The sequence below is a fragment of the Podarcis vaucheri genome (genome assembly GCF_965113315.1).
Source record: "Podarcis vaucheri genome assembly, chromosome: 17".
NCBI lineage: Eukaryota > Metazoa > Chordata > Lepidosauria > Squamata > Lacertidae > Podarcis > Podarcis vaucheri.
Window position 1 is genome coordinate 4,855,683 of NC_138755.1, and position 21,223 is coordinate 4,876,905.

The window sequence follows — 21,223 nt, forward strand, 5'->3', positions numbered from 1 at the left end:
GCTTTTTTTTAAAAGATAAATGTCAGTGTGACTACTCCCCCCCCCCCCGAAAAAGTTTAACATCGCCACAGTCCACACACTCATAGCTAAAGGTTATTCAGGATGAGGGACTTACCACCTTGCGCTTGTCAGAATTATCAGCTTGCATAAGCCACTTGATGGAGGCATGGGGAGATCGTGGTTCACACTCTAGGAATACACTTCCGCCTTCTAGTCCATATTGAATCTGCTCATGTAATTGTTGCTCTACTGTAAAAAAAAAAAAAAGTTTGCAAATACAGTGGTGCCTCGCAAGACGAAATTAATTCGTTCCGCAAGTTTCTTCTTCTTGCGAGTTTTTCGTCTTGCGATGCACGGTTTCCCATAGGAATGCATTGAAAATCAATTAATGCGTTCCTAGGGAAACCGACTTCAGACCAGGTCCGGGGACAGTCTGTCCCCCGACCTCTTCTGAAGGCTGGGGGGGGGAACAAGGGCTTTTCTTCCCACCCCCAGCATTTTAAAAAACCCCGGGACAGCGCAGGGCTTCTCCGCTGTCCCGGGCGATCTTAAAATGCTGGCGGGCGGCATTTTAAAATCGCCCCGGGACAGCGGAGGACTTCTCCGCTGTCCGGGGCGATTTAAAAGCCCCTGGGAAGGCAGGCAGGGGGGACAAAGACTTTTGCCCCCCGCCTGCCTTCAAAAGCTGTCCGGCCAAGGCTTCGCGGACCTCTGCCGGCATGCCGAAGCCTGCGCGCGCTGACATTAGTGCGCCCAGGCTTCGTGGAGCGCTCCGCCAGCAGCGGCAGAGCTGCCGCTGCTGGCGGAGACTTGCCCGCATGCCGAAGCCTGCGCGCGCTCACATTAGCGCGCCCAGGCTTCGCGGAGCGCTCCGCCAGCAGCGGCAGCGCTGCCGCTGCTGGCAGAGACTTGCCCGCATGCCGAAGCCTGCGCGCGCTGACATTAGCGCGCCCAGGCTTCGCGGAGCGCTCCGCCAGCTGCGGCAGCGCTGCCGCTGCTGGCGGAGACTTGCCGGCATGCCTCTCCTGCCTTCAAAAGCCGTCCAGGATAGCGGGAAGCGCTTCCCTGCTATCCCGGACTGCTTTTAAAATGCTGGCGCTGGAGAGCAAAGCCTTTCGGCCCCGCCAGCCTTCCTGGACCTCTTCTGAAGGGGGGGGGAAAGGCTTTGCTCCCCACCGCTAGCATTTAAAAGAGGTCCCCGGAGATTTCCCTATGGGCTTTCGTCTTGCGAAGCAAGCCCATAGGGAAATTCGTTTTGCGAAGCGCCTCCAAAACGGAAAACCCTTTCGTCTAGCGGGTTTTCCGTCTTGCGAGGCGTTCGTCTTGCGGGGTACCACTGTAAGTCCTGGATTTGTTGAGTGTTATAACCCCAATGTAATTCTGTATGTTCTGCAAATTTGTCTTACTTGGTTAGCACATAGGTTTGCTTTTCCGGAATTGTTGCTGCAGAAATAGTTAACTCAAGAATTCAGCAGTCATCACCCAATCCCCCATGCCTACACCACATCTGTGTTGCCCAAAGCTTCATCTCTGTTCCATGTAGTAAGAGACAGCAGTAGGAATTCCCCACAGCCTTGGAACTGGGCACCTTGACTAAGTACAGCTACCTGCAGCACAGCCAGTTTTAGGCTACACCTACGTTCAGTAGAATATAGGCAGTGCTCCTGGAAAGGCAGTAAAATGACAAGCATTACAGCTTAGCACAAAACAGAGCACTTCTGCACCTGTGAGGGAGATGTGCAGACAGGGCCAAGTCCTGGTAAGTCTCCAAAAGCAAAGCAATGAGCTCAGTTAATGAGAGGCCCAACCAGATCAGCTTGTTCAATGGTTGGGAATATAAATCCCAGGAGGACCAATGCTTTTTTCTGCTAGACATTTCAAAAGTCAACATAATTTCATCCCAGTCTTGTTAGATGAGAGTGGTGTGGGTTCAGTTATCTAAAGCCGTAACAGCATGTTATGAACTATATTAAATGCACTTCGGTCATTAGGAGCTATGGATCACACCAGTGATGCCTTACTGAACGCCTACAAGCAGCCCTCATTCTCCAGTGCTTCCAACAGATAGGAATGAATTGTTCAAGAACCCACGAAAAAGACAAGCCAACGGTGCCTTTGATTTAGATCAGGCATGGGCAAACTCGGCCCTCTGGATGTTTGGGGACTACAACTCCCATCATCCTTAGCTAACGACCAGCTTTCAGGGATGATGGGAGTTGTAGTTCCAAAACATCTGGAGGGCCGAGTTTGCCTATGCCTGATTCAGATACATCGTAATAAGTCTTCCAATGGAGGATTAGTAAAGCTGCCAATCACCTGGCAAGCAGTAAATACGTTGGGAGATCACACTTTGCTGAATCTGCATTAAATGTGACAGCCAAGTCAGTCACTAGGAAAAGAGCTAGTGCTGGATTCTGGACCAAAGTGTAAGTAAGGCTCAAGCAGTATTACAAAAATTTAGGAGAGTCCTTTGTCACAACTTCAACAGAGGCTAATCATGGACAAAAAATACCCACCATATCTGTTTAAAAATGTGTTGCTTTGGATGAGTACATATCCTCAGTTGCAAAAATCACAAAAATTAAATAAACAGAAATTTGTTGCTTTCCTATTAGAGATCAGAAATGCTATGGAGACTAAATTTGCCTACCACATTTCAGCCCACCTTCCTTTTAGTTAGACTCCATTTTGTATCCTGTATCTTCTGGGCCATCAAAAATGCCTTTCATTCCCCTCTCCAACTTTTCTACTTTCTGAAGTGGAGGACAAGAGGAATGACAACCATTACCAATGATACCACACCTCACAACGCAGGAAGACTGCCAAAATTGCCAAATTAATGTAGAAAAGTCCAGGAACAGGGATGTACAGACTTAGCTCTTAGGAAGTGTTCACTGCCAATCTGAGATAAGGGAATGCCTTCATTGTGGAACTGATGTAGCATCTTTTTAGTATACCCAAGATAAAACATTCTGCATCTGAATAGGCATATGACAAAAAAACACTCTTGCAGCCAGAAGAAGCAAGCACGCAACACTTAGAAATTCCTGATATCCAAGAATTTAATAGAAGAATTTAACCTTCAGATAAGCTGAGAATAGCAAGAAGTACTAGCGCACACACCCTGCTCTGATAGCTGAGATTTCTGTGATCCTCAAACCTACCAAGCTTGAGATGTTCCTGCTGTATAGTTGACAAAGCAGTAACTGGATGTTCACAATCTCAAAGCCCCACTCAAGCACCAGCTAAGGCAGGAAAGCCAGCAAAGCTGGAAACTCCACTTCAGCAAAACTGTGCATGATTACATCTTGACCGTCCTGATCTGGCTTAAAAGGTAGATTGCTTTGCCACAATTTGCATAAGATTTGGCCCAGGAGACTCTGCTAAAGGGGCAGGCTAGTGATAAAGAAACATTCTCCAGGGAAAGTACAAAACAACTTTAAAATAAATTAAGTTTTGCATACCATTTCTCCCATTGATGAAACTGTCAGCCACTGAGTTAGCAACTAACACATCCTGACCATGACTGATATCACAGCCAAATCCTCTCAGAGCTGGCCTAGAGGTGCAAAATCCCACAATACAAGAGGGATAGGGAACCTATGGTCCTCTGGATGTTGCTGCACTACAACTCCCATCATCCCTGGCTCCCATTATTGGCTCTGCTGTCTGGGACTGATGGGGGTTAGAGTCCAACAACATTTGGAGGTCCACAATTCCTCCATTCCTATTCCTTGAGAAGGCCTTGCCCATTGCGACAGTTTCCACACTCCAAAAGCAAAGTACACCAAAAATGACCACTGTATCTAAGGAAGGAGGCTTGAGTCCATCAAAGCTTGTGCCATAATAAAGTATTTCTCTTTAAGGTGCCACAAAACGTTTGTTGTCTTTGCTGAAACAGACTAAGACAGCTGTATTTCTGGAAACACTAACATGAAGACAGGCATCAGTCAAGATAACCTTTGCATCTCACATTCTTCCACCAGTGTTTTCACTCGGAGGCGGGCAATCATCGCAGGCAACAAGTGTGTGTTCTGCAGCAGTGCCTGCCTATGTTCCACCTGAGAACATCAGCCATTCCCCTCTGTTGCCAACCAGAGCTGTGTGTGGCCTAAGGCTTATCCCGCAACCTCTAAACTGGAAGATACTGTCCCATTGCTAGTGCTACGTTTGTTTCAATTTCAGCCCCAATCTGTTTGTGTGTGAGGAGCAGGGGACACCATCTTGTTCTTTGCCTCAGGAACCAAAATGTCTAGGGCCAGCCTTAGACAAATTTCTTTGGAAAAAGTAAATAAATTGCAAGAATCTTGGTCAGAAGCTATCACTGATAACAATAAGAAAGGAAATGACTTGGCAAGAGGAGTAGGCTTTTAGTAAGCCTTCCTGACGATAAGCCTTGATAGTGTTAGCCCCATTCTCTTCTGCTGCCTCTAAAGTAGACTGTCTTTCCTTCTGCGATGATGTCCCTCAGGTATTCTTCATAAGCAGGGAAGCCCAAGAGCTGCATAGGTGTAAGCAATCTGACTAACCCCTGTCAAAAAAATTATAAACCCTCCCAGACATCTTGGAACTAGACTGAACACAAGGAACTAGATATTAACACAAGGAATAATAACATAAGGAAGTGTGTAAGGGGGAAAGTATTTGCTGGGCAGAGGGCTGTTGTGCTCAGGTCTTTTGGGCTTCTCTTAGGCATCTGATTGGCCACTATGAAAACAGGATGCTAGTTGCCCCATTGGCATGATGCAGCAGGCTCTCTTCACATTATTAAGGTCTTGGGAATAGAGGGTTGTTCACATGTCACATTGAACATAGGCACAAGCCATATCTACACATGTACCAGTGTTCACATGAAAAAGGGCGCATGTGTGGATTTGTGCAACACAACTATTTACTTGTGGAATCACACCATGTATGCCCACTTGACCACTTTGATCTGCAGAATTAGCACTGCCATAGGTGCCATATTTGCACTTTTTTTTTGCAAACTGCTTAGAGGTTGGTGGTGCATAAAGGTTGTGTGTGTGTGTGTGTGTGTGTGTGTGTGCTACATATGAATACCACTTACTGTTGCTGAAATTCCCTGTGTCAAAGGTACTGAAGATTTTCTGTTGAGCCCCAGACTATTGCTGATCAGTCTGAATCTACTTCAGCAAAGCCCTGTGGACCCACCAGGCCACCCTCAAATCCTTAGGAAGATTTGTCTGGAGGGAAGGAGGCAGACTACACCTAAGTAGCAATGAGGTCACTAGGATAGAGCAGCATACAGTCCTAGCTGAACCCACCTCAGCAGAGCACAGCGCTGGAAGAGGTGCAGAAAAAGATAACCTCAGATGATCAAGGGGCTAAAGCAACATCACTACAAGCCTAAAGTGTCTGATTGCTTCATGGCTTACAATGCAGGAGGACAACTAAGGGAACCACAGCAGAGGTTCATAAAATTACGCATGTTGTAGGTAGAGAGGTTTTTCTCCCTGTCATCACATTAGGCCACCCAATGGAATTCATGGGCAGCAGATCCCCGGACAGACAAAAATAAGCATTTTTTTTAACCAGCGCATCATTAGTTTATGAAATTCACTGCCTCACAACAAGGCAAAGGCCATTGTCTAATCCTCCTTTAAAGTCATTTATGCCAAAGTCACAGAGGATGTAGCTCCATTCATGGCTATTAGCCATGAGGTCTATATGGAACACCCACTTTCAGAGGCTGAATTCCAACTACTGTGGGGCAAGCAGCGGAGCTGTGTTGGCATCATGCTCTGCTTGCCAGTTTGCCAGGAGAATCTGACTGGGATGCCAGACTTAGGCGGACCTTTGTTCTGAAGCAGCAGGGCTCTTCGTACACTTCTATAAGATTTCCATGGCCTCAAGGGTCTTTAACAAAGAAATTGAGCATATGATTCAAAATAAACAATTAAAAAACAAGACTCTAAAAGGTTCTCCCATCTTTCACCTTTGTCACCAAAAGGATGAAACAGAAACACAGGTTTTGAGCACCTTGTAACTTTATTAGAGAGGAAGACTCTCTTTCAGAACCAGCATACACAACCCATCACAGGTGGCATTTCTTCTGGTAACTCGCAACAGTTCTTGTGGGGCAACCCATCTTGCCATTGTGCAAGAATTACTCTTCCATTACAGGAGTATCATGCATAGGGGTAGTAATGTTTATGTCTCACAAGGGTGGGGAATCTTTTTCATTCCCCCATGGCCAACCTTCTGGAGGCTTGTTGGTGGTTGGCAGTGACAGAAGCCAAAGGGGGCGGAGATGCTTACTTTTGCCAACGGACTACATTCCAGCCAGCCAAAGGACAAGATTTCTACCTCCACCCGACCTCTCTCCATACTTTATCTGAGCAAGCAAGAGTTCTCATGCTCCAAGGACACATTCCCACCAGGCAAAAGCACAAAAGAAGAAGAAGAAGAAGAAGAGTTTGGATTTGATATCCCGCCTTTCACTCCCCTTCAGGAGTCTCAAAGCGGCTAACATTCTCCTTTCCCTTCCTCCCCCACAACAAACACTCTGTGAGGTGAGTGGGGCTGAGAGACTTCACAGAAGTGTGACTGGCCCAAGGTCACCCAGCAGCTGCAGGTGGAGGAGCGGAGACACAAACCCGGTTTCCCAGATTACGTGACTACCACTCTTAACCACTACACCACACTGGTATCAAAAGTGGCCTGGGAAGACTCCTGAAGGCCAGGCAGAGATATCAGGAGGGCTTCGTGCCAACTTAGACAAATGCTTCCCAAATGCTTCCCATGTGTGGAGATCACATTGCTTGCCCATGCCACTTTCCCCTGCACAACCCCAGTGCTGGCTCTTAGCATTATCCCACTCTGCATTCCTAATCCACTAGAAGGTCATTGTGCTCCCCTTTTGAAGATCCTGGCACCCATCTCCCCTGCACTAGTAAATCCTCAAATGGTCAGTTCAGTTCATTTCCCACCCCCACCAATCTCTAATCTAGATCGTCCTCTGACACTTAATGCAGAGAAGAAATACCTTCAAATTTATCTTCTAAATCTTCATTATGTTTAACACAGCATATGCAATCCTACCCTTCTAAATTGGAATTACATTACTTTTAGGGGAAAAGGAAGCTGCCTTTTACCAGGTCAGAGTATTTATCCATCCAGCTCAGTATAGTACTCTGGCCACAGCTCTCCAGGGTCTCAGGCAAGAGTCTTGCCCATCACTTGCTAAACCAACCCTTCTTTTCAAAAAACCTGTAGATGCCAGGGATTGATTCTGACACCTTCTGTATTCACCCTATGTGCTATGGCCTCTTCATTCAGCAACAGAGCTGGCTTTTATAAAGCCAGGAGTTGCTGCAGCAGCCAAACCACATAGAGTTTTCTCTCAACCTTTATTACATTACCTTCCTTGCAGAAGCAGTGAATTTGTTTTTCTTTGGAGAGTGCTGAGCAGGCATGTCCTGGTCTGAGCAGCTGAGATAACCCTTTCCTCCTGTGGCAATTAGGAACTGAGCTTGCCTCTGCCTTTTGATCCCCAGAGGAGCCGGACTTCCCATTCCACACAGCCCTCCTGAGACTTGCCAAATTTTGTCAACATTTGCGTTAAGGGAAACTGCACTTTTGTTGGCAAGCACTTCTTCACACAGCACACAGTTGGACTATGGATCTCCATCAACTTGGATGGCTTTAAAAAAAGGATTAGACAAGCTCTTGGAGAATAAGGCTGGGATGGTGCTGTGAAAACTTACCTTTGGCATTAAAGCCCCGGCACTGCCGCAAAGGGTCACCATGTTTGATGTCCTGACGGCGGCTCCTCCTAAATGTGAGGGAAGAAGTTAAACTCATTCCCTTTTCCAACCCAGGAGACTTCTTTGAGACTTTCTTTTGAGCAGCTAAGGGAAATTAGTAAACAACGACCAACCATAATCATGATGATAGGTAAAGGTAAAGAGACTCCTGACCATTAGGTCCAGTGGTGGCCGACTCTGGGGTTGTGGCGCTCATCTCGATTTATTGGCCAAGGGAGCAGGCATACAGCTTCCGGGTCATGTGGCCAGCATGACTAAGCCACTTCTGGCAAACCAGAGCAGCGCACGGAAACACTGTTTACCTTCCCACCGGAGGGTACCTATTTATCTACTTGCACTTTGACGTGCTTTCAGACTGCTAGGTTGGCAGGAGCAGGGACTGAGCAACGGGAGCTCACCCCATCACAGGGATTCGAACCACCGACCTTCTGATCGGCAAGCCCTAGGCTCTGTGGTTTAACCCACAGCACCACCCATGTCCCATCAATCATGGTGCTTATTATTTTTCTGTTTAACAGCCAGGGATGGAGCACCTGTGGCCCTCCAGATGCTGTTGCACTACAACTCCCATCATCCCAGACCATTGGCCATGCTGACCAGGGCTGATGGGAGTTGGAGAGCCACAGATGCCCCATCCCTGATTTAACCAACTCATCCTGCCTCCCTTCAGTTTAGTGCTTCAAGGCTGCTTCTATTTGAACAAAATAGTTTTCAGTCAAGTTTCCACATGCAGACCCTCCTCTTAGAACAAGCTGCCTTGCTCTCTGCCCTTTGTCCACACTGGAGGGACACACCACAGGCAAAGAGGGCAAGACGGGGAGGGGAGGAAATCTCAGTATTGGTGGCAGCAGGGGGGCTGGGGAAGCCACTTCGGAGCAGCCCAGACCAATCTGAGAGTGGAGGAGAGAACCGCCAAGCCAGGGATGCTCCTGCCACAGCCACAGTCACACATTACAGTGGTACCTCTAGTTAAGAACTTAATTTGTTCTGGAGGTCCATTCTTAACCTGAAACTGTTCTTAACTTTTCTTAGCCCACTTTAGCTAATGGGGCCTCCCATTGCCACCGCGCCGCCACCGCACGATTTCTGTTCTCATCCTGAAGCAAAGTTCTTAACCCAAGGTACTATTTCTGGGTTAGTGGAGTCTGTAACCTGAAGCGTATGTAACCTGAAGCATCTGTAACCCGAAGTACCACTGTACTTTTGCTCAGGGATCAGACCTGATGGCAGTAAATAGCCCTCGTAGAAGTGGCCTTGGAGGAACTGACTCTTTCTCTTTCCCTTGCCAGTGGTGTTTTTGGGTGCCTCTGCCAGAGCAAAGAGCAAGCCCTACCCCTGGAATGGAATTCGCTCCCACAAGAGATAGTGATGGTCACCGCCAACACGGATGGCTTTATAAGATGATTAGACAAATCCATGGAGTGGCTGCTAGCCTCCACTGGCAGAGGAAGCATGTCTCTGAATTGCTGTGGTCCAGCTTGGGGGCTCCCCACAGGCACACGGTTGGCCATTGTGAGAACAGAACGCTCAACTCAATGGACCACTGGCCTGATCCAACCTGCAGGCTCTCCTTACATTCACGCTTCCCTCCCTCCTTCCCTCGGCATTTGCATTCCCAACTTAGCACTCTCAGGATGTTACCTTTTGGCTGTGTGGCTGTAGCGTGTGCAGCGCTGCCCATCCCAAGCACAATAGGGATCCCTGGCCAGGCAGCAATCGGCACAAGCTTCACCATATTCGCGGCATCGATGGAGGCTCAGCTGGGAGACCCCCACGTCTGAGGAGGCGTACAGCTGTTGCTGCAGAGCAGAGAGGAGAGAGTGGCGGCTTAATGGGAACCTGGATTTCTCCTCTTGTTGCAAGACCACCCGCTTGCCTCCTACAAGACGAAGCCTGGTCTTCAGCTTCTGCGCAACAGCAGCAGAATCCTAACCTCCCTTCTCAGAGTTGGAGGACTAAGCCCACAAGGTCCTTCAGGTATCTGCACCCCTGTCAGAGCAGCGACCCAGAGTGCTCATCTCCTACTTTGCTCCTCAGCAACAGGTACCTCAACCACCTACCCGTTTAGAGGATATCCACAGGGTCTTCACAGGCGCTGGAGCCTGTAAGGCAAAAAGAGGAGAGGCCAACATTGAGAAGGGCAGACAGGTGGCAGTATTAGGGCAGCAACGATAGGGAGCCACGTGTTCACTCACCCTAAACACTTCCACCTCCTCCAGGGTCAGCTCTTCCAAATTGCCCTGTTCCTTCGGCAGCACAATCACCTTCTGCACTGTGCCCTGGTCTGGAGGAAGAAGACCCAGACATCTTCCTTCAGAAGCTATGGAGGACATTTTACTCCAGTGCTTCAAAGAGCTGAACTGGTTGCTTGTGGACGGTATTTAGGGACAACTTCAAAGGTGTTGGTGTTGACCTTCAAAACCCTACGCTAGGGATGGGGAACCTGTGTAGCTCTTTAGAGGTTGTGGGACTCCAACTCCCCTCAGCCCCAAGCAGCATGGTCAGAGATGATGGGAGTTGTAGTCTGAGAACATCTGGAGAGTCACAGTTTTCCCATTCAGCCGGGGAAATTAAGGAAAAGAGAAGTCACTCAGGTCACAGCTGGGAATTCAGTGGTATTCAATATGCACTTGAAGCATCTATTAGCACCTTTAACAAGAACAGGTCAAGAGGTGAGTTTTCTAGGTGACTTCCACCACAGCCTGTCTGATGGGAGTGGGGGGGGTGGCTGAAGAGTGACAATGTCAGAAAGCATCCCTAGCTAAGCACTCTCCAGCAACTATAGCACCCATTACTTACCTGTCCCAAGAAAGAGAACCTCATAGCGCCCGTCCACTGCATCCACTAGGTCCACGGCCAAGGTGGTGAAGCTGTAAGGCACATTGGTCCTCACAAGCAGGGGGCGGCGCTGCAGTGGGTAAACAGCATTGTACATCAGAGGGTGGGCACGCACAAACGTCACCAGCTCGTCTGAAAATTCACGTGTGGAGCGAAGTCCTGGGGTGAAGGTTCCTCCTGGGCACTGAGAAAGAGAGCCGGGTAGTAGAGTCAGCGTCTTGGCCAGGGTGGGGGGAACTGTAGGGCTCCAGCTTTCCCCACCCTACCCTGCTAACCTTCTTTGTACCCATAATGCAAAGGAAACACACAATTGAGTGTAAAGCAGGAGAGGGGGTAAATATAAGGAAGAAATTGCAAGGAGCTTAGGGAAGGAGAAAAGGGAGGCAGACAGTGAAATTCAGGCGCTGAGGGGAATAACACATTAGGGGAGGGAGAGGCCTTGGTGACTCACAGCTCCTGGGCGAGGGTAGGGCACCCGTCCTGTGTAAGGGCCCCACTGGTAGTTGTGTCCCTCCTTGTGGGCAAAGGGCCCGTTGAAGACTGTGCGAATGTCGGCCATGGAGTAAACGCAGACCGCAGAGCCACGGAACACGGACCTGGAGGAAGGGAGAAGGGAGAAAGGGGCACACACCTGTGTGAGGCCCAAGGCCTGCTGAGCAGGCTAAGCCCCAACACTGAAGCCCAGCTGTCCCCACCACGGGGTGCTCACTCACCCCAATGAGGAGAACACCCCATAGAGGAGAGGGTGCTTCTCGTCCTGGGTCGGCAGCAGGAAAACGTCACCTGGAAGAGGGGAACAAAGAGGCAGAGCTTCTTGAGGGAGGTGGGTAGGTTGTGTGTGAAAGATTGCCAGTCCCCATCTAGCCTATGGCCAACCCCCTGCCTCAGGTGTGACAACTTGAATAAAATATTTGGGGGAGGGGGGTAAGCTCTGCCCTGCATAATCAATCACAAGACGCACATACACCATTTGAATGGCAATGCTCATCAACTTTAGGGGGGCAACCCCCTCAAATATTTTTTTGGGAGCCAAATAGACCTCAGCCCCTAGACGTTGGTGCCTATACCTTGCATGTATCTCTCAATTACACCTGTGCTGTGGCTTAGGGGGACAGACTGAAGCAAATGGCAGCGAACAAATGGCATGGCAAGGGGTTGGATTAGATCCCTTCCAACTGTCCAATTCTATGATTCTATGAACACACATGGAAATCCAAGGGTTCCTTCCAAAGGGTCATAGGAATGGATCAAGTCCAGAGAAATAGGTTGCTTACATTGGAGATGGGATTGATGGGAGTTGGGAATCCACAGGATCCCCATCCTTGGCTACACAGTGAATTTAGGGAGATCTACAAATGGCCAAATGAAGAAAAACATTTTTCATCCCAATGGCCACTGGAATACACAGGGCTGGGATCTTCCACCTTGACCTGGAATGCTAAGAACAACAAGCATCTTGGCAGATGTCTTTTGGAATGGCCTCAAGAACCTCTTGAAGTTGGCAGAGCCAAGATATTTCAATGGCCACTCTCTGGTTACGCCGGGCTTTAAGTCATTCAAGCCAATTCTTTCTGCAGAGCTTAGGGTGCAATTCTGTCTCCTGTGCCTCAACCCTCTTACAGTCACCTGCACACACAGAGACAATCACCAAGCCTCAGGTTTCTGCACCAAGGGTGGAACCTGAAATCCTTATGGCCTTAACCTCCCCCTGCCAACATAAATCATTTCTGCCCCGCCAAAACAAAATCCCTCTCCAAAACAGCAGCTCACGGAGCTCATCAAAGAAAGTCTCCACGCCGTCCTCTCCAATCACAGAGCAGACAAGCCGAGCTTTAAGGAAAGTCGTCCACTTGTTCACCAAAGAGCGCTGCCCGCCATCATCGTTCTGCAAAGGGAAATGTACAAGGGTCTGTCAGCTAATCCCTACAGTGGACAAAGCAAATCACATGCTTGGTCTCTGAGTGCACAGCTTTTCTTGCAGAAATAGACAGGATGTAGAGCCCAGTCTGGATTAGGATATGGGGGGGGGGGCTTTAGTTCTCCCCCGCCACCAGTATGCTCCCATTCTAGAAAAGAGGGTGATGTACTTGCAATCTGCATTGGGTCAGGGGGAAGCTTTCATTCACCCCTGAAGAACAATAGATCCAGCAGCCACCTCTGGGCTGGAAGATGAAGAAAGCCATTGTTTGTACTGGGCCCTCTTGCCTTAACACCAGCATGCAAGCAAGAATCAGAAAGCTTAAAAAAAAATAGAACATGGAGGGCATGGAATAGGAAATGGTAGGAAAGTTTTATCACAGAGGAACAGAGAAAGCCAAACAGAGACCCTAGGATTTGGAGATCTAAGAGCAGCAGGAGACTCTTAGTTGATTCAATTAGGGGGTGGATCAAAATTCTCTAACCCAAGGGACGGGCAGGCTTCAGGCTTGAAATATTTAACTGTATCTTTTTTTTTAACCAAAACATCAAGGTCCACCCATCAGAGCAGTGTGCAAAATAGTGGCTGGTGGGTGGGGAGGGGGAACACAGAAATAAGGAACAGGGTACCCTCTGCTCACATCAGAAACCTTTGCTGATCCGCTGCAAATCAGCCAGAGATCTATCAACAGAGCTTGGTCTTTCTGTCTACCCCTGCTCTAACTCTTTTTCAGCAATAGCACTGTTACCCATAGAGAAGACAGATGGGTCTGCACTAATTTCCAGAGGAGAGCTCTTCACAATCAACTTTAATTGTGCGACCTGAATTTGCTGGTATCTGAAGTGGCACCGTTTCAAGATCTACACAGTTAAAGATTCAGGAACTATGGTGGACCTTGGAAAGTGATGGACTCTCCTTCCTTGGAGGTTTTTAAACAGAGGTTGGGTGGCCATCGGTCAGAGATTCTTTAGTTGCGATTCCTGCTTTCCAGGAGTTTGGACTAGATTGTCCTTGGGGTCCCTTCCAACAATTCTATGGTGCTATAACTATATGGCCCACCACCTGCTCACAGCACTCTCTGGAAAGACTTAGAAGTTACAAAAAGAAAGCACATGGGTCTGGCCCACTTTTCTTTGAACCATACATTGATTATTGAAAAATAAGGAAGAAAAATTTAAAAATAAAAATGAACTGGTCAAAGGGACAAGAGTAAGCAAAAGGAATGCCAGGAAACCGGGAATTATGTTCACATGTGGTGGGGGTGTAAATATGTACAGTTTTTTGGGCAAAGGGTGTTTAAGGAGATGACAGAAATCACTGGGTAAAAGCTGACCGAGAGTCCAAAGGTAGCTTTATTATCAATTTACGACGGGGTGGAAAGTTCGCAGGCTATGAAGGACTTGCTCACAAATTCATTGACAGCTGCACAAGTCATTATAGCTAGGAAGTGGAAGGGGCAAGCAGAATATAAAATGGAAGAATGGTATAAAGAGGTGTGGGATATGGCTATTAAAGATAAATTAACATGTGCTATTAGGGTAAGACGGGGAATATGCAAGAGAAATGATTCTCAAGAGATGTGGAAGGTGTTTGTAGAATTTTTACTGTTGAAATGGAAAGGGGTCAAACCATTGCAAGAGAGGTGTTGAAATTTTGAGAAGTTGGATAGCTACAATGGAATGGTCTTGTGGGTGGGGTGCACATTTTTATTCTTTATTTATTATTATTACTTGGTCAAAATAAAAAATAAAATTATTTTTTTAAAAAACAGTAAGGATTTGGGGTAATCTGTTCAGGCATCCTTTATTATGTGCTTCTGGGTAAATCATTAGGTTCCCCCCACGCTGGGTAGGGTTCTATACTTAATGTAATTGTCTGAGAGGATTTCAGAACTGAACAGCATTTTAAACTCTCATGAATGTCCTGTAACTCAGAATGTAGTGGCTCTTCCCTAATCACATGACAGGGTTTCAATGGCCATGTGTTCAGTTGTCAGGGAAATTCAAAATATTAATCACACACAATCTACCAGGAAGTTCCCTGCACAAGCCACAATGAAAGGATGAGGGAATCTGGGCTCTTTTCCAAGCTCCCATGAATTTCAATAGGGATTTTGCAAGAAAACATTTGAGCTGGTTGTGGTCACAACCTGTGCACAACGAAGACCAGAATGGCTGTGCATATACCTACACCTTCCACAGGCTTGCTATGGTGCGCAGCTGGCATTGGACCAGTGTGCTTGCTTGCGTGTCTGCATCTCTGTAGGCTTGTGGGAATGCAGAGAGATAGGCACAGAGTAATGTGGAAGTGGGAGCGCTCCTATTCAGGGTTCCAGCCCGCCAATGGTGCTCTCTTCCACAACACACCATCCCCCAACAACAACAGACAACGAGTGTTCATTGGGCTGCTAGCTTTTCTGTGCTGATTTCTTCATTGACACACAAACACATGCCCGGCCAAAGATAGCCTGCACTTCTGTAAACTCTGAGGTTCTCCCAAGCATGCTGACACCTCCCTTTTATTCCTCAATTGCCTAATTTGGTGCTATAATCCTGCTGACACTGACTAGCAGAGTTCACTAGCTGAAATGGAGTGAGATGGCCCAAAGCAGATCACTGCTGGAACAGACCAATGACAGCTCTAGTCCATTATCCTGTTCCTTGGGGAGTTTACAAACAAGGCATCAGGCAGCTCCCGCTAGATTTCCCCGACAGAGAAATCTGTATGGATTTCTCTGCCATACTGCCTCTGAATTCCTATAGTACAGTACAGCATTGTCTGGTTATTAAATCCAGCACACTGTATGGTAGTCAACTAATTCATCCTGTTAGTGTGTGGATTACTACTAGCACAACAGGACTCCCTCCCCATCTCCTCCCCCTGCATGTGCCCCAAAATTTGCTCAAGGGGGTTGAAGGAATCCTAGAACAAATTTAGATGTATGCAAAGGTAGGATGGGGGGAAGTCCCATTGAGCAAGCAGTAATCCTAAGGCTAGTGGGACCTTGACTTAGCAACATTTAAGGCAGCCCAGAATTTGGAACCCTTTTCTAGGATCTCCAGGTGCAATTTTAGCTCTGCAGCCATTGCCACCAGCAAAACACACGCTCACACACCCCACAGGCGGCAGCCCCCGGCCTGCTCCATCTTTCTCAGCCTGGTTCCCCATGCCTCAAGCCAAAACTCAACCGTGTGGGTGGGTGTCTCCCCCACTCCAAGCGTCGCTCACCAGGCAAACCCGTCCCACCCGAGCGAGCACAGCAGGCCCCACGGCACCCTCAAGCGCTTTCTCACGGAAAAAGAAGTAGAGCTTGTCATCGTTGTGGTCGGAGCTGTCGGGGATGACGCGGGCGTGGAGGAAGACAGGGTCTGGTGGGGAGGGGGAAAGTGCCGTTACCTTGGTCCGCCACTAGGCAGCACAAGCAAACACTTTAGCCCAGTGGCTGCCAACCTTTGGGGGCAAGCATGCCACAACAACCCAAGTACAACATCTAGGAAATTTTCTACACTTTAGTCCAGGCTTCCTCAGCCTCAGCCCTCCAGATGTTTTGAGACTACAATTCCCATCATCCCTGACCACTGGTCCTGCTAGCTAGGGATCATGGGAGTTGTAGGCCAAAAAAACATCTGGAGGGCAGAGGTTGAGAAAGCTTGCTTTAGTTATAACACATATTCTTATGCATTGGGGTAATGCTAATTTTTTCAACGGGGTGGGTGAGTTGGATCTGTCCTTTTGCATGATGAGCATTCAGATTCATAGTCTGCTCTTTGTACACTTAGTTTTAATGTTTCTTTTAATGCCACGAATCACTTTAACTCACTTTTGTGAAAAAAGTGACAAATGAACACAAATAATAATGAGGATGAGGACGGGCGTAAGTCTGCTGAGCTGAGCGACAGGCAGCAGCCTAACGGAGGAGAAGCAGGCGGGGCTACAGGTTTCACCTCTATGGCACTGCCAAGTGCAAGGCTCTCCAGGTGTGCTGCAACTGTGCCACTCACGCCACAGGAGGTGAGCCATAATTCTCTCCATTATCCACAGTCTGCTATCCCAGCACTCATCCCCACCCTCTTCTGGCTACCTCCATCAGCCTCATACCATAGAGCCAGCGGGAATCATGTTGCTCAGTGCGCACAGCCGGTCGAGGCCCCATCGTGCGGAACACGGCAGCATCCGTGCCCATGAAATCCACATGAACTCCAGCATACAGTGTGTTATCTGGGGAGAGGAGAACGGTGGAAGAGGCACATGACAGCATTAGTCAACTAGACACAGAGACACATGTAGACATATAGCCGATGCAAACCCGAAGGAAAGGGAACTGGGTACAAGAGCGTAGACCTTTGGTCCATCTGCTCCAGTATTGTTTGCCTTAACTGAGAAACAGCAATCCAGAACATTAGACGTGGGTCTCCTAACCCTGATTTTGAATCTCCTTTCAATTGTGGTTAAACATGGGACCTTATACTTCCAAAGTATGTGCTCTGAAACTAAGTTATGGCCCCTCAGTGGAAAATATCTTCTTGGCCTGCAACATCCTCAGCAGCTTCTTGTTCCCTGCCAATCAGCTGTTTAGCGCTAACTGGCTGCTTAGCTAATGCAGCATGTCTAGTAAATGCAAGAGAAAGACAAGTCATCAAACAATGGTGGCTGTAAACACACAATGACATGGTCTCTGGCTCCATTGGGCAACCTGTGGCCATTTATATGCTGACAAGCAAGATGGATCACACTCATCTAGAGCTCTCTTGTAAGAAAAACAAGAGTTAAAAGACAAATACATGTATATGCACAACACTACTGGTACTTCATAGAGATAACTGGTAGCAGGGTCGCATCCAGGAACACGTGCAAACTCACTCAAAGTCACTTACTGACAAGCACAGCCGTGCTGTGCTGCCGGGGGTCATATGGGCACTTGCCCTTCCCTGGCTCCAGTGAACGAGGCACCATGCGGAAAAGGTACTCCTTTGAAGGGATGAAAAAAGAAGAGAGCATGAATATGAGCATGGAAACCTACCTTGAACACCTAACCTAAAGCCCAGCTCATTTCCAAAACTGTGGAGGGACAGAATCCCACTCTTGACCTGCTCTCCTTTTCAGAAGTACCCTCTCTCTTCAGAAGCTCACACAGGTAACTGCCTTAAACTAAGGCTGTGTACTCACTAAAGCACATTTGTAGAACGTTCTTTCCTCTTAAAGAATTCTGGGCACTGTAGTTCACCCCTCACAGAGCTACAATGCCCAAAAATCCTGAGCAAACTATAGAACCCAGAATGTTTTTTAGCGGTATGGGATGTATGTAGCGTACATTTGTCCAGTGTACTATTGGTCCCTCTAACTTGGAAGGCTTTAAAAGAGAATCTGACAAATTCATGGCGGAGATGGCTATCAATGGCTCTTGGCCATGACGGCTATGTTCTGTCTCCACAGCTGGAGGCATCAATGTTTCTCAACTCCAGTGGCAGGAAACTACGGGAGGGGATGGTGCTCTTGTGATCGAATCCCGCTTGTAGGTTTTCCACAAGCATCTGGTTGGCCACTGGGAGAACAGGAAGGTTGACTAGATGGGTCATGTGCCTGATCCAACAGGCTCTTCTTGTGTTCTAACTCACTATGGTCAACGACAGGGAAACCTGTGGGTCTCTAGATGTTGTTGGCTGCCAACACCCATCCGTCTCAGCCTCCATGTCTAATGATCAGGGATCATAAGAGCTATAGCCCAGCAGTATCTGTGGGGCCATAGGTTGCCCACACCTGAGTTACATTGACTAGCAGTGACACTCCAGGGTTTCCGACTGGGATCCTTCCCAACTCTACCTGGAGATGCCAAGGATTGAACCTGGACCTTTGGGAAGACAAATCATGTCTCTACCACTGAGCAGTGGCTCTCTTCCCAGCGGGAAGCAATCCAGGTTCTCTGCTTACTTCAGAGCGCCAGCCACGGTTGACGAGGGCACAGACTGGGTGGTAGGCCCCTGTTCCACACACGTACAGGTGAGTGCGGTTCAATGGCTGCATAAGCCGGATGTAGTTGAAACATTCGCCCTGGAGGGTAAAGAGGAAACAGGGCATGAGCTGGCAGACATCCTCCTGGCAGCCAGAAGTTGGCTCAACCCCCATTTTCTTACCCTGTCCCTTCCCCAAAAAATAAAGAGGAAGGGGAGCTGACTTCTGGTGGGGGGCATTGCTCAGAAACACAGGCTATGCAGGATCAATGGATAGCAAAGATGATGTCATGGAGGTAAAAGCTTTGGTTTTTTTTGGTAATATTGTTCTTAGAAGTACACAAGAAAACCCGGGAGGTCCAGGGGTATTCCTGAAGGCACATCATCTTGTTGAAGGTAAGCAAGTCTGGACCTGGGAACCACATGCATGCCACCTCAGGTTCCACAATGGAAGAAAAGCGGGATATAAATGTAAGAAACTAAAATAAGGAGTCAGATGGATTCAGGGACAGCCATAGCCACATTGACAAATGGTCTTTCCACAGGGATTTGGGGCATTTAGACCAAAAACCCCACTAGCGGTTGTGAGGTGATACCCAGGGTGATAAGAAGAGAGCAGTGGAGCAGCAACTACGACTCACCCTCTGCCCCTTCCCTGCCAGGCGACACTCATTCTGGTGGCTGGGAAGTGCTGGCCAATGAATCTGTGCAGAGAGAGACAGAGAGAGATGAACAGGATGGGGATTGGCTTTGATAGAGTGGAGGTATTTCTCCCTCCATGCCAGGCCTTCACGCACTTGCAGCTAGCTGCCTTCTGAAGCTTGGCCAAGAATCCAGGGTGCCCATGTCCCTGGCTGCCTCTGCTCCAGCCTATCCCATGTTCTTCTTCACTTCCTCCCATGTTACCCCCACCAACCAAACCCAGCCTTTTCTGGACGCATCCAGTGGACCACAGCCCAACCCCATAAATGCTGGGCAATATGGCCCCTTTCGTTCTGACCCAGCGCGGCTCTCCTTGAGGCCCTCTACAGCAGGGCTTACAATGAGTGGCTCCTTGTTGATATTGTGAAGATCCAAGGCCACCAGGAAGTCTCGTGCCCCCAGGTAGAGCCGCTCCTGGTCTTGGTCCATCAGCAGGATCCGATAATCGCTTGTGTTGAAGGAAAAGCTGAAGGGGCGGGCAGTGCGTGTCTCCAGGAGTTCTGGGGAGAGACATCCTCAGAGTCAAGGGTCAGTCCCACAAGCCAGCCCACTCCCTCAGCCCACAGGCCTCCAAAAGGAGGGTAAGTCTCAAGCGTCCTCATCCCCCTTCTTTCTTGCTGCCTTCCCCATAGAATGGGCAGCAGCGGGAGCAAGCTAATCTATGTGATCCCTGGTCTGGGCTCAGGCCGAGCTGAGCTGAGCTCAGGGGGTATTTTGGTCCCATGAAGTGGCTAAGGCGGAGCCGACGTGGGTGGTGGGGGGAGGGTGCTCAGCGGCTGGTACAGCAAAGAGCCTAAATCCCCCAGCAATCCCCCTGGCCACATTCCAGAGGCGAAGATCAGAGAGTGGCCTGGTGAGCTTCCCACCTGCGGTGACCTTGGGGATGTGGCCAGAGGACAATCAGCCTCTTTGTCCAGCTACTTTCTGCAGCCAAGCCTGGGCAAGAATTCAGAGACCAGGGACAGAAATTGGCCTAATCCCTGTGGACAAGTGGACAGAAGAGCAGATTTCCGGGGAGCTCAGAGAGGGAGACAGGTGGGGAGCGGGGAGGGAAAGGAGCCTGAGTGGGATGAGGAACTGAGATCCAATTAAAATGAAAGGAACAAAAGTAAGGGCAGGAGCAGGACTCCAGGGCCCTCTCCTCTGTTCCTTCTGCTCCGATTCAGCCGACCGACTGAGTCTGAACGCCGGAGACAGAACCCGGAGAACCTGGTGGAATTCCCCAAGCATTAACACATGGCAGGTGGGAGACTATCATTCCCCACCCTGCAATAAATGTCAGGCAGCCCCATGGCAGGATGCCCAGGGCAGGGTGTGTCACGCATACCCAGATCTGATGTATACAATGACCATTATATAACACTGTGCTGGGGACCCCTTTCTGGGATATACACACAACCAAGCAATACTGGATTATTTCTTAGGCATTATAAGCAGCAACTTGAGAGGGCATGGGAGAATTTTTCAGTCATAAAGGAGGTGGTGGCGGTAAACTTGTGACCCTCTGGATGTTGTTGGACTCCCAGCATCCTTTGCCTTTGGCCATTCTGGCTGGAGCTGATGGGAGTTGGAGGCCAACAGTATCTGGAGGGTCACACACTCCCCACCTGTGCCGTATGAAAACTGGGTGTAATATAATTACCAGTGGAAAACTGTCAGTTATGATAATTAATTATTAGGTGTTAGGTGAACGTACAACTTCCCTGATTTTCTCCTCTGACAGGAAGGGGAGAAATACCACAGGGTGCTCTTCCAATACCAGCAGCAGTTTGGGAGGCTGTCTATACGGGTCCCCAGAGACTTTGGAGAAAGAATGTGTTTATGACGTTTACACGGGATAAATCTGGAATCTCTCTGGAAATAACATGCTGTTGTTTTTTCTGTCTGGGGAAATTCATGTGGTGATTCTGTTGCTGGGTAAACAAAGGCATAGTTGCTAAGGAACACAAATCTGCAAGGAAAAGGACCTTTTGGGGCTCTGAAAACCCCTCACGTCTTCTCTCCTTGATTGGGCCCAACAGTGGCAATGG

General features: G+C 48.6%; 1 protein-coding gene and 1 long non-coding RNA gene across 5 annotated transcripts in view; one reads left to right on the plus strand and one right to left on the minus strand.

Annotated features, from left to right (window-relative positions):
• LOC309521712 (semaphorin-3F-like) overlaps window positions 1-21,223 on the minus strand; it is a 32,810-nt gene that overhangs the window by 2,245 nt on the left and 9,342 nt on the right. For all 4 annotated transcript variants that reach the window (XM_082204426.1, XM_082204428.1, XM_082204427.1 and 1 more), the window contains exons 3-17: window positions 19,533-19,693; window positions 19,133-19,195; window positions 18,472-18,591; window positions 17,418-17,511; window positions 16,642-16,761; window positions 15,772-15,911; window positions 12,396-12,510; window positions 11,339-11,408; window positions 11,077-11,221; window positions 10,587-10,809; window positions 9,983-10,071; window positions 9,848-9,889; window positions 9,429-9,586; window positions 7,728-7,795; window positions 116-249 (exon numbers count right to left, since the gene is read on the minus strand). In XM_082204426.1, coding sequence (XP_082060552.1) covers window positions 116-249; window positions 7,728-7,795; window positions 9,429-9,586; window positions 9,848-9,889; window positions 9,983-10,071; window positions 10,587-10,809; window positions 11,077-11,221; window positions 11,339-11,408; window positions 12,396-12,510; window positions 15,772-15,911; window positions 16,642-16,761; window positions 17,418-17,511; window positions 18,472-18,591; window positions 19,133-19,195; window positions 19,533-19,693 — 1,742 coding nt within the window. The remainder of the gene's footprint in view (window positions 1-115; window positions 250-7,727; window positions 7,796-9,428; window positions 9,587-9,847; window positions 9,890-9,982; window positions 10,072-10,586; window positions 10,810-11,076; window positions 11,222-11,338; window positions 11,409-12,395; window positions 12,511-15,771; window positions 15,912-16,641; window positions 16,762-17,417; window positions 17,512-18,471; window positions 18,592-19,132; window positions 19,196-19,532; window positions 19,694-21,223) is intronic.
• LOC309521717 lies at window positions 200-1,993 on the plus strand. The gene is made up of 2 exons (XR_014214768.1): window positions 200-280; window positions 1,344-1,993. It is a non-coding gene; the product is annotated as an uncharacterized lncRNA (long non-coding RNA).